The 13,004-nt window shown below is 35.2% G+C and overlaps 1 protein-coding gene and 1 long non-coding RNA gene across 5 annotated transcripts in view; one reads left to right on the forward strand and one right to left on the reverse strand.

Annotated features, from left to right (window-relative positions):
• Positions 1-13,004, forward strand: part of LOC142326544 (uncharacterized) — a 227,598-nt gene that overhangs the window by 191,997 nt on the left and 22,597 nt on the right. The window contains exon 3 of one of the 2 annotated variants that reach the window (XR_012756800.1): positions 4,987-8,872. The exons of the other annotated variant lie outside the window; for it this stretch is intronic. This is a non-coding gene — a long non-coding RNA (uncharacterized LOC142326544). Of the gene's footprint in view, positions 1-4,986; positions 8,873-13,004 lie in introns of those variants that run through there. 2 annotated transcript variants of the gene reach the window in all.
• Positions 1-13,004, reverse strand: part of LOC142326541 (phospholipase A1 VesT1.02-like) — a 166,775-nt gene that overhangs the window by 4,559 nt on the left and 149,212 nt on the right. For all 3 annotated transcript variants that reach the window (XM_075369120.1, XM_075369121.1, XM_075369119.1), the window contains one exon: positions 3,847-4,021. In XM_075369120.1, the coding sequence (XP_075225235.1) occupies positions 3,847-4,021 (175 nt within the window). The remainder of the gene's footprint in view (positions 1-3,846; positions 4,022-13,004) is intronic.

Below are 13,004 nucleotides of genomic sequence, written 5' to 3' on the forward strand. Positions count from 1 at the left end.
CGAATATCCATTATCTCTTACAAGTTTTAGTGACTCTACCGGTATCATGCAGTAATGAACGCTCGTTCTTCACAATGAAGAATGTCAAAACGATTGCGTGTGACAAATCGGGAGATGGAAGATTAATTTTGTTAGTTCCTTGTCAGTTCACAGAGATAAATTATACTAACATTATGATTCTTATTTATGATTTCTTATTTTCAGTAAATGATGTATTAAATATAATCATATGTATTGTATTTTTCAAATGCAGTAAAGTATTAAAAGCCGTTTATAAAATGATTTTCATTATTTTATCACCATCATCAGCCCCCTTAGCCACTCCCCCCAAACAAAATCCTAGCTACGTAACTATCACTAAACACAACCTACGCTCGTTTCGCTCGCTAATCTCGATTAACATAAATATTTTGGTTATTAAGCGTGCTGTCTTATAGTGGAAAAGATACGTAAGCTATTACTAGAAAATGAAGCCATGTATATATGAACTTTAACCTTTATTTTCACATGTAGAACATGTCCTGAAATTCTGGGTTTTTTCTTGAAACACTGTATTTATTGCACAGTTTAAATTATTTTTATTGTTCTAGAATTATGTCGTCATACATACTAATAATTTTTTTAACGCTGAATAAGTAAATAGCGGGTGATTCAAAAAGGATTTCACAATTTTAAAAAAAATATAAAAATTAATTGAAATAGCTTCGATTGAGATTTTATTTCGTACAAAAACACATAAAGTTTGTCACCCAACAAACTTTATGGGTGGTTCGATATTGCTTCCATTTTTAATGCGACATCATCCTACCTGAAAATGATTTCATTCCAGACTGTATCCAGCAAGTCGTGCGTTACGAAGTCTTAGCTGAACAAAATCAGCAGGCAATGGTGGTACATAAACCCGACTTTTAATGAAACCCACACAAGAAAAAATCTAGCGGTTGTAGCGAGGGCGTGCCCTTTCTTGCTGATTGTAACTTCATCCAACTTGGTCATCGTCTAACTGAGGAATTAGACAATTTTAAAGCACGTCAAGATAAACTATCCCGTTTACGGTCGCCTCCTGGAAGAAGAATTGGCCGTACAGCTTTGTTTGCTTAGGGCAGAAAAACCTGTTTCAACGAAGGTTTGGTGTCAAGAATAAATTGTATGCCTACTCTATGAAAATTACGTTGAAATGCAGTTTCTGACTGAAAATCGTGAAACTAAACACGGCGAACACGTTCCGCACCACTAAATGTATCCGTTTTTACCAACATTGATGACAGCGCTTATAACCGGATTCGATACTAAAAAATTACGTGAGTGATCTTAACGCGAGTTATAATTTGATGTGTTAGTTTTGTAATGAGACCTCAACCGAATTTTTAAGGTTTGTAAATAAATTTTTCTATGCTTTTAAAATTGCGAAGTCCTTTTTATTTTTATAATTTAGAATAGTAAAACGCATTTGGTTTATTTTTTTATTAATCTAGTATTATTACAAAGGAAAAGAAAATTTAAATATATTAATAAAATTGCGGTTTTACAAAATATTTATTCATAAAAGAATATCCATTAGGGTGAATAATTTTTAGTATATATTAGTTGCACGTCCAACCTTTGTTTTTAGTAAATCTATTATAATAGATTTTATACATTATTGGTAAACCAGTTATCCTTTGACCTATTTATTTCTGGTGTTTTAAACGTATGTAATAATAAAATTATAATTGTAAGCATAAAAAACTATATAGATAAATTAATAAATATATATCAATCAACAGAGACTGCATTTTTTTTGATTATTTTTTTTTTTTTTTTTTTTTTTTTTTAATTAATAATGCAGTTGAGAGAAGAAAAGGTTAGAAGCTTTTGAAATTTGGTGCTATAGGAGAATGTTAAAAATCAGATGGGTGGATAAAGTGACAAATGAGGAGATGTTGCGGCAAATAGATGAAGAAAGAAGCATTGGGAAAAATATAGTTAAAAGAAGAGACAGACTTATAGGCCACATACTAAGGCATCCTGGAATAGTCGCTTTAATTTTGGAAGGACAGGTAGAAGGGAAAAATTGTGTAGGCAGGCCACGTTTGGAATATGTAAAACAAATTGTTAGGGATGTAGGATGTAGAGGGTATACTGAAATGAAACGACTAGCACTAGATAGGGAATCTTGGAGAGCTGCATCAAACCAGTCAAATGACTGAAGACAAAAAAAAAAAATGCAGTTGATTGATACCTTTAACTCTAAAGTTGTTTTTTAATTATTTAATAATCGAAAAAAAATTATTATCTAGAAATATATCTTATCGTAAAGTTCATTTTTCGTTTCATTAATCGTTTATTTTATTAATTTCATTTATCTATTTATTCCTCTCATTTCGGTTTAAGATATTTATTTCAGTAATTAATCTTACTTTTCTCAACTTCATTTCTTTATTTTATATTCTAAAATCATTCCGAATAATTTGTTAACAAAATTACTTTATCTTTATCAAAATAAAGCTGTTATTTTTTATCAGTTTTGAGTTAACTTGATCCAAACACAGTTTCTCGAAGTAGTGGTTACAAAAAAAGACTCGGTTTTAAAAAAAGTATTATTTAAAAACGTGTTTATTAATAGACTATTTTATTGTATTTAAAAAGCAATAATATATCACCGGTACAGATAGAAACAGTTTTATCTTTGTATGATGTGTGTTCTAAATTATTTAATAAAACTACAGTAAATTTCATAAAAATCTTTTGTAAAATTTTTACAATATTTTAATATTATTGTTTTTAGAATACATCTTTCTCCGTATCAGGAAAATTAGGTTAATATCGTAAATGAATTTAAAAAAAGTAAAACTTTCAAGCTAAATTTCTCGAAAACGGTTGATATAATTTTTTTTTTTTTCAATTTTGGCCCCTTTAGAACTACGTTTGAATTTTCAATTCTTTCATGTTTGCTGTTTTCTAACATCCCAGTACCTTTTAATTCGCATGTTCTATTTTTAAAATATAACAATATGTTAATATTAAAATATATTATTAAAGTATTCTATTTTTTAAAATCTTTTCTGTTTTACTTTTTTAAAAGAAATCAAAAGATTTGATTTGTTAACCTGTTTTTACGTATTCTGATAATGAACGTAAATTTTCGCTTTTACATTGTACTCGTAATTTTTTTTGAAATTTAATAAATTTCATTGTTGCTTCTAAGTTTAAAGTTGCTTCTAAGTTGGTCTCTATTCTTTACGGGGCCTAATATTAGGTCCTGTTTAATTCATTAACAAGCGTTAAAAAGAAATTTAGAGTTAATCGTACTTAGAATAAGCGAATATCATTTAGAATTATTGATCGTAGAAACTCCATGTTGAAGTCATGTTTATTTTCTAATAATATTAAAATAAATTAATTCATTATATATACGGAACTTTTCATTTAAATTAATGATATATAACTCAATCGTAACGGTTGCAAAGGAACTAATATTAAACTCCTACCATTTTTTGGGGTAGTACACCGTTCCCCAAGAATAATAAACATCATACACCAGGCACATATACTTCATATAACAGACTGAATTGATTTTCTGTTTTTTTCTTTTTTCTTGAGCGAAATGTACTGTTTAGCAGCAAGCTCATCGAAATACAGATATGCCAAAACGGATTATTATTCTCAGAGAAAGTAGCTCTTTTTAGTCTTGCTTTCAGATATTTTGTATCTGCCACAGCTATTAGAAAAACGAATACTGGAAAACAAAATGCCAATGTACTCCTCTTTCTGTTGAAAATAATGCATTATATTGGATGTATCCGCTCGATAAGGGATATTAATAATTTTTACAAAAAATAATATTAAATAATAAATTGTACTAACCTATTAGGTGTATTATGTCCCAACGCTACTGCCGGTGCAAGTCTATCAAAAAACGGTCTTGTTCTTTCACCTAAAGAACATCTTCTTGAACAAGGAATACCTTGTCTTATTGTATAGGGTGTTAATGTTTCTGCCATATAACAAACGCTTCTGATATGGCTACACAACGCTTCATCTGTAAAAATGAAAATTATGACACTACACGTATTATTTATTGATTAATGGTATCTGTAAAAAAATCTAAATCTTATCTTAGTTAAATAGACTGCGGGATATTTATTTTTCTTAAAAATACTTTTTAGTATATGTTTCTTCTTAATCTAATTTTATCGATTAAATGTGTACAGTAGTTCTCTCCCCTTCCCTACCTCTTAAAATTCATGCTCTATCTTTTTTGACGTTCTTGTTTTGTTGTTTGTTGTTTAGTAAAGGTAACAAGGTCCATTTAAGAATCGTCTCGTATGTCGTTCCGTGAGAAGTGTTACCGGACCAAGGTTTCGAATGCATAGGAACAAAAGGACTCTGTCGATCGTTCTAATGCTTCGAGTTAGATCCGGTCCGGAAGGTAAAAAGGTGGGAGTATAAAATACTTCGGGGAAGACCAGTTCCTCGAGGAAAGTCTGCGATGTGAGACTGCGACATGCGAGACTGCAAGACTCGCATGTCGCAGTCTCACATCACAAGCTGTCACTCATTACAAGAAAGTAACTCACATCTGAGATGTTAGTTACTGTAAAACTATAAGTTGAAGAGATAATGTATTAAATCTCATTCTTAAACAGTTATAGTAATTTTATTTGTGAACACTAACGGTATTTGCAGTTGAAGAACTTTATACTTATCTTATTTATTGTACTATTGTTGTTAATAAAAGAATAGTGATTAAACGTGTTAAAACTAGCGGTCATACTATGTCTTTTGTCAATGGGACTGAATTCTAGTTTTCAGTATTTATCTACCTGTGAATAAATCCTGACGATTTCTTAAAATTCTTTTTTATATGTAATCTCTATTTATTATTATTATTTACATTTAATATTATTATTGTTTACTGTTGCCATTATTGTCATTAATGTAATTATTATTGTGAAATTTTATTTTATTGTCTGTTATTTATTGTTATTATTTTTTTTTCCGTAGCGGAGGAAAAAGCTCTGCTAGCCGCCATCAGGACCGCATTGACGGCAGTGCGGGGCTCTCACCCGCTAAAAGACCTCCTCTCCTACCGTGCAGGGGCCGGATCTAAGCCATATGGTATGTACAGCCCCTGCATGATCACCCAGGCACTCCACTATCCGAATCCGTGTGTCCGGAAGGCGTCCCCAGGGGGCGATCGATGAGCGACGACTCCAAGAAGCCCCCGCCGCCCCCAGAAGCTGATCACCCGCCGCCGCCCTTGATCACCCGTCATCGAACTCCAAGCCTCCATATATTCGCATCAACTCAGCCTGCCGTCGCCTCTCTTCATTGGCCTTCTCTTATCATTGATGCGATCGTAGTCGACACACACTCCCACTTGTTGCTATTGCTGAGCATTACCTCGATTATATTGTTGGCCCCCTCCACACCCTGACCCTCGAGCACTACGCGGAAGGTGCGCCATCTAGGGCAAAAAAATACTACATGCTCTGCTGTATCCAGTCCCCCGCAATCGTGACAGCGACTTGTATGGCATCTGCCAATCCTGTATAGGTAATCTCGAAAACATCCATGTCCGGACAGGAACTGGGTGAATTCGTAGCCTGTATTACCGTGCTTTCGCTCCACCCAGTTCCTGACGTCTCGTATGAGCCCATAGGTCCACCTTCCTTTGTCAAAATCTCGCCATCTATCACGCCAAGCCATGTAGAGACCGTCAATTGCCTCCTTTCTCTGTCCCCTTCATTCACTATTGCAGCTCTCATTTGCGCGTGTAAGTCTATGGGCGGTACTCCAGCTATAACCGAAGCCGCCTCGGCGCTGATCGTTCGATACCCTGCGATGACACGTATGTTCAGCCTACGTTGTTGCATAACCAAACGCCTCACACTTCTTGCCCTCGACAACGCTCCCAGCCATACAGGAACTCCATATAACACCACAGAAGAGTACACACTGGCCAACAGTTTCCTCTTACCTGTCTGAGGACCGCCCTTGTTTCTCATCATGTTGCTCAGCGCCTTCACCACATTTTCGCCCTTTCTCGCCGCCTCCTCAACATGTATAGTAAAGGATCGGTTCTTGTCCAGCCACACGCCTAAATACTTCGCGGCTGGACTAGAATGGACTATCATGTGTCCCACTCTAAATCGCAATGGATGCAGTCTGCGTCTTCCAGCCATAACAACCACTTTCACTTTGTCTTCAGCGAGCCGTAGACCATGAGCTATTAGCCACCTCTTAACCACCTCAGCCGCTTCTTCACCGGCCACCATCAGTTCTTCTTCCGTTTTGCGCACAATCACAAGTGCCAAATCATCAGCAAACGCCACCGGGGTGACGCCCGCCGGATAGCGCTACCTTAGAACATTATCGAAAGCAATGCTCCACAAGGCCGGTCCCAACACCGAATCCTGAGGGACACCCCTCTCCACCGGAAATTTCGTTTCACCACCTTCCGACCTGCCCACCACGAATCTGTTCTTAAAATATTCGTGCAACATCCTTCGCAGGTATGCCGGAATTCGTCTTACTTCTAGTTCTTATAGTATCTGCCAGCCGCCATCAGGACCGGGCTCTCAAATCCGCCTCCATGCAGCCAGCATATGCCGCCACCGACTTGACCACCTCAGCAGCTGTCACGTCATGCTCTAAATCTTTTAATAGTATGCAGGGCGAGCTCGTCGACCGACCTCTCTGACCGCAACCCCATCAACATGTTACCTGATGAACTGCTCTAACAGACCCGCCTGTTTCGCCTTGACACGTATTTGTACTTCATCGGCGTTCTCTTTCCTAACCGACGGTACTTCAGTTACGCTATTGTCCACTCCTTCCTTTACACATTGAACAGTTCAGCGAAGCTCCGCCCCTCAGATCTGATCGACATTGTACGTGACGGCTCACCCTTTCGAGTAGCCTTCCGCATTCCAGTAGACTCATCGATGTATAACATCCGCTCCTTACCAGCCTGTCTACCATCGCACTCCGGCAATCGTTTCAAGACGGCTCCAGTTCTACCAGTCAGAGACACAAAAGGAGCTTCCACTCCCATATCTCTTAGTTTCCTGATGCTCCTGAAGCAGTCGGCTATCATCCCATCTACATCCTCTGAGTTCACTACTGTCGTATAGATAGTACCTCCCACATCTATTTCCTCACCACCGAATACATCCTTGGCCCCTCGTCTGTCAACCAATTATAGTCCACTCTTAATTTCCGACTTGTCCTCCAATCTTCTGACACTTGGCGCCATCTGATAAGCCCTAACCGTCCGCTTAGCTGAAATTGGTCGCAAATCATGTATTAATACAACGTCTCGTCCTTCCTTGTCTGTGAATGACGTATCAGCCATTTTTACCATCTTGAAAACTTCCTCACCCCAGTGTTGGGCAACAAGTAGAGGAACCTCGTCGTCATCAACGCCCTCCTCCAGTTTGCTGATGATATCGTCAGATCCTATTCTTTTGAGTGTCTGGGTGGTCTTATCAGACCCCTGGCCTTATTCTCGCTCTACAACCGCTACATAACCTCTGATTCTCAGACTCCTCTACCTGCGCGGTCGCTTCGGTCTTTCGAGGTAGTTCATTCAGCCAACCGGTTGAAATAATCAGCCTAACCCGCTGTACCAAGCCAACCAGGGCCGCAGACGTCGACTTAACATCCTGCTTAACTTCAGAACACGGTTTGACGAGAGAATCTAACAGCTCAGTTCGGGAACACAGATCTTCTAGGACAGTTGCAAATCCCGTGGTTAGCAGCTCCGGGCACACGTCCTGGGTCCCACAGTTCTGGAGATCAGAACCAGAATCACCACCGGACTCAGCAATCAAAGTCATAGAACTACCATCATCTGGACACGATCTCCGCTTGATGGCAGGCGAGGACGTTGCCGGCGGAGACAGCGATTTCTGTCGCTTAAGGCTAGACTTGCCTCCCACCACAAAACACTCTTCCATTTCAACTACACAACGGTTCGTGAGATCGGGACTGTCATTTCCCGAAGAAGAGTCTGAACCAGCGTACTCTGCTACAGCAATCCGGCGGGTTTCCAACCGAGTAACCCTATCTTCCTTCCGCTTACAACGCGTTTTCCGACTGGTATCCTCCGATACCACCTTCAACAGGCTCGAGCGGTGCCTTCCTACCACTGAGAGACCAAACGAACGTTTGCGAGATCTACAACCCTGCAACGGCCTTTCCGCTCCTCTCGAAACCGGACGGCAGTTCTCTTCACTTTTCGGATCCTCAAAATCGGACATCAGAAGAAACGAACAGGATAATCCTCCATCGCCAACAATAATGAAATAACAAACAGTTGTTAACAAACTATGGAAATATATAGTTTTACCAACTAAAGTTGGCGTAAAACGCCAGAAAATGTATATATATATATATATATATATGTATAATACAATCTATTATAAATATAAGTAAATAATAAATAACACCCAACACATCAAAATATAAAGATCAGAAAAGAAATAGTCACTGTTAACCTGCCATGGTAAACAACTCAGATGTAAATAAAGTTTAATTAAATTAATAAAACAATAAAAAACGGGAACAAAAGCAGAAAACTGAACTCAAATCAATCCAACAAAAAATAATAACAAACAAAACTAGCACAGTACACCTGTGCTAGAAAGAACGTAAAAACGAACACTAGCACGGAGTTAAAAGAAACACGCCTAATCACCATGGAACTCCATTCTAACCTCTTGTTATTATTATCATTACTATTATTATGATTAATATTTGTTTATTTATTATTTTACATTTGTTTTATTATTGATTTGTCTTTTTTTATTTATGTTCTTAAAATAATAAATTATAATTATATAAACATTTTCATTTGTCAATCTCTCAGTATCCTAACCGAGCCGCGAACACGTGGCACTATTTTATATTTAAATAGCTTCATTATTGTATTTCGTTGTATTATTTATTTAATTGTGTTTTATGATTTGGATCTTACTATGTATATTAAACGTACTGGTACAATTACGGGCTGGCTACGTTTATTGTATTGGTAATTTTCTTCTTTAACTGATTTATTGACATTTTATTCAGTCTTTTTAACCTTTTGTATGAGATTTGTATTGTATCCATAAATTTAATTGTAATACTCTAGAAAATGTAATAATACATAATTTATATATATTATTTGTAAAACGTTATGATCATTTTCATTTTTTTATATTTCTTTTATTTCTCTGAATTAAATTTTAAAGCACGTAATTCAGCTTACTTCTATTTTCAGATAAACTAATCTTGGTTTTAAATAAGGCTAATGGATTTATATAAAAGAATCTGCTGCAACCTTTTTTCTCAAATTCTAAATTTTAAATGTTAAAATTAATTTAGAGAGTTTGATTTTTATCATTCTTATTGAGAATAAACTTTCAGATTTGAAAATCTTATTTATATAGGTTATTGAAAACAGAGTTGAAATTTTATCTGATTACATAGAATTTTACGTAAAAACGATTTGAGTTGACATGAGGTTTGTTTATGTTGTTTAGAAAGCAAGTTAGTAAAAAAGGATGACACGTATTTAATGAACAGGAATGAAGCTTTTTTTTTAAGTAAGAGTATGTATGTAACTTGTGAGACAACATTTATAGCTCAGATGTCAGGTCATAATTGACGTTACTAAAAAACAAAATATGAGCTGAATTAACGGATAAATGCTGTATTGGTAGAATTGACAACTAATTAAAAGAAATTTATACAAACAGTTAAATTAGAATAGATTACGTGAATGTTACCCCCTATTAAAATTAAAATTCCATACATGGAATTTTCTCTCAGCAGAGAGAATTTTTTGTATTTTATTTTCTGTGCCAATCTTTATTATGACTAAACAACATCTAAATATCACTTAGAATTACTTTAGCTGAAAGTAATGATGTTCGCTACATACCTCACGCTATTCGTGTTATGAATACAATGATAGTTTATAATAAATACCTTAATCCCGTACACTTTCAGCTCGCGAGATGTAACCGTTTAAATGGATTCTTTGGCATCCAAAGAAGCTCTTCTCATCGCGAATGTCAGGCGGATCGATTTCGCTTGATTAATCTTTACTTTCCGTTTCTTAAACCACTCGGCTAGAAGGTCTAACCCAGGATTGCAACTTAGTAATGATCTGAGTCGGATCATCATCGACAGCCACCGATTGCATGTCGTCGGCAAATGACGTAATAGAGGTATGTTTGTGACTAGAAGGTCCGCAGGGAAGTTGGAATAAGAGGATAGCCCAACAATGAGCTGAGGAACACTCGAGGAAACAGTCCTCCTTGTATTTATTCTGGCAGAAACGTCCGTCCAAAAAGGTCGAGGTAGATTTGTGTTTAATTTGTATATCAGACCAGGCAGCCAGACCTTATCGAATGTTTTCTGTATATCTAGAAAGGCAGCCGAAGAGAACTTTTTATCCTCCAAGCAGTTGGTGATGATCCTCTGGTCTGTTCATTGCTGGAGTGACCACCGCGGAAACCAACTGGTGGTGAGGAATAACTTGTCCCTCCTATAATTCAGGTCACAATGTCTGAAGAAATAGCTTTTGAAATACCTTGTGCAAGCCGATAAACCTACTACTTATTATGTCTAAGGACATAATACACTGCACACGTCATGCACTGACTTTTCCAGCACTATCATTACTTGAGACAACTTCCACTACGACGGGTACCACGTCGTTCTAGGGATGCCATTAAATAATTGTCATATAAATTACAGACTTATATGGGAACATAATGAACATTATGTTGGTAACCAAGTCAAAGCCCCAGGGGCTTCTTTGAGTTCTACTTCTTTTCAATCACTTTCAGCCCTTCCCCATGAGAAAGGATTAATCGGAAGACGTATCAGCATCGAAATCTCTAAGAAGTCCATAATTTCCTCTCCGTCAGCGCTGTAGATGTTACGTGGTTGAATGAAAGACCATCGCATATGACTAGCAAAGGCTTAATCGGAAGACGTATCAGCATCGAAATCTCTAAGAAGTCCATAATTTCCTCTCCGTCAGCGCTGTAGATGTTACGTGGTTGAATGAAAGACCATCGCATATGACTAGCAAAAAGGTCGGTCTTTTCATTATCACTGTTAGCCCAAGACTAATCAATTCGACTAGCCCAAGACTAGTGGAGAGAATTGAGGCGACGGCCGCTAAAATTTTCATGTGGCCTTTCAATAAAAATTCTTCCATAAAATGTCTTGTGAAAAAATGTTTTAAATGTTTAGACACTTGAATTATTTTAATTTTATTAATAATAATTTATAAATAAAGATAAATAATTATCATTTATTAAACTTAATTTGGAATTTTTTTAATATTAATCTGGAACAAATTCCAACCATATATTTCCAGTTTATGGTGCCAGAGAAATTCGCATTGTTTCCTAAAGGAGTAAGTACTGAAAATCATCATTGAAACTCAGTACAATTACTTATTATTGATTACAACGATCGGGAGGATAATGGAAGAAAACCCCATTTTTCATTTGGTCGGCGTTCTCCTAACGAAAAGTGGTATTAGGCTTTTATGTGCTCAAAGTGTGCTTAAAATATAAAACCTGCTTTAGTGAACAATTTTTTTTTTTAATATATATATATTTACTCGCTCTGAATTCATTTTAGAGAAACATTTAAGGATTGATATTAAAATATATATTGAAATAGAATTTACAATATTCGGGGAATTTTTTATTGAAATATCAAATGTAAGTTGTTCTCCCCATTTTGCGGTGACAGGTTTTTGTTTTGCTTGGTGAAAGGGAATTTTAGTAAAAAAATATTTTTTTGAAATTAAAATGAAGGAAACTATATTTGGAACAATTTTCTTACATTTAAATCGTATATTTTGTGTGCTTCTCGATCAGACATAATATTACTTAGGTTCTGGATAAAATTCTCATTAATGATAACGTTAGATTTTTTATTATTCATAAAGCAAAAGTTTTGTTTGTATTTTAAATAATCGATACAGATTTGCATAATCACGTGAATTTTTTTTATTTTATAATTAATTTTTTATTCTTGAAGGTTTCACCACGGTTTCCCTTGACTCAAATGCTTTGACAGTTTCGTTTCTTAACCTTGTTGTAGCGTATCTACCCAATCCTGACGTTATCTGTGTGCTATTTGGAACCGATTAAAATAAAAGATCATAAATTCCCGTAGAAGATCAAACTGTTTTTTTTTTTTTTGGCGAAATCAGTTTGATCTTCCTAAGTTTTACTTTGAATCGCCTTAATAAATTTCTGATTTTATCTTCAGTATTAAATATCTGTTTTTCTTACGCATCTACGGTATAATAAATATTTTATGAGGCTCTCCCAAAATGTTAACAGCGAGTTTTTAAGTTAAAAATTGGGGTGTCAAATCATTGTTTGCCAATTATAAATATGAATCATGTAAATTAATATTTACGAAATTAAAAATTTTCAATATTCAATCTTCACTAAGAAACATCACTACTGTTTTTAAAGATCACAATATCCACCTCTTCTGTACCAGACAAAAATTTGTTTTCATGTAACAGCAGAGTCCTTCGGTTGACAAAAAAGAGCCTCATTATGATTTTGTTGCCTTTTTTAATAAATTAACAAAATGTTTAAAAAATCTTCCCATAAATTTATTTAAATACAATTAATTGAAAAATTCTCTTTTATGGGTAAACAATATTTCTCTGTCGATGAATTTTTAAATAATACTAATCAATAAATTTTTTAAATCATTTCTCAAATAATCTTTATTGAAGCCTTCTAAATTGAGATTTATTTTTTAGTTAAAAATATATATATATAAAAAATAGCTACAAAATAGTTTATATATTAATTAGTATTATTATATATTAATAGTATTTTAGTTTGTATATTTTTACTTTTACATTAATTAATATTTAAATAATACGGATTTTAATCGCATGAACTTTTTATTTTTTGAAGGATTTATCATGATTTCCCTTGATCCATCCAGGTAATTTTTTTTCATACTCTTTTAGTAGCATA

The sequence above is a fragment of the Lycorma delicatula genome, chromosome 6 (assembly GCF_047948215.1).
Source record: "Lycorma delicatula isolate Av1 chromosome 6, ASM4794821v1, whole genome shotgun sequence".
Taxonomy (NCBI): Eukaryota; Metazoa; Arthropoda; class Insecta; order Hemiptera; family Fulgoridae; genus Lycorma; species Lycorma delicatula.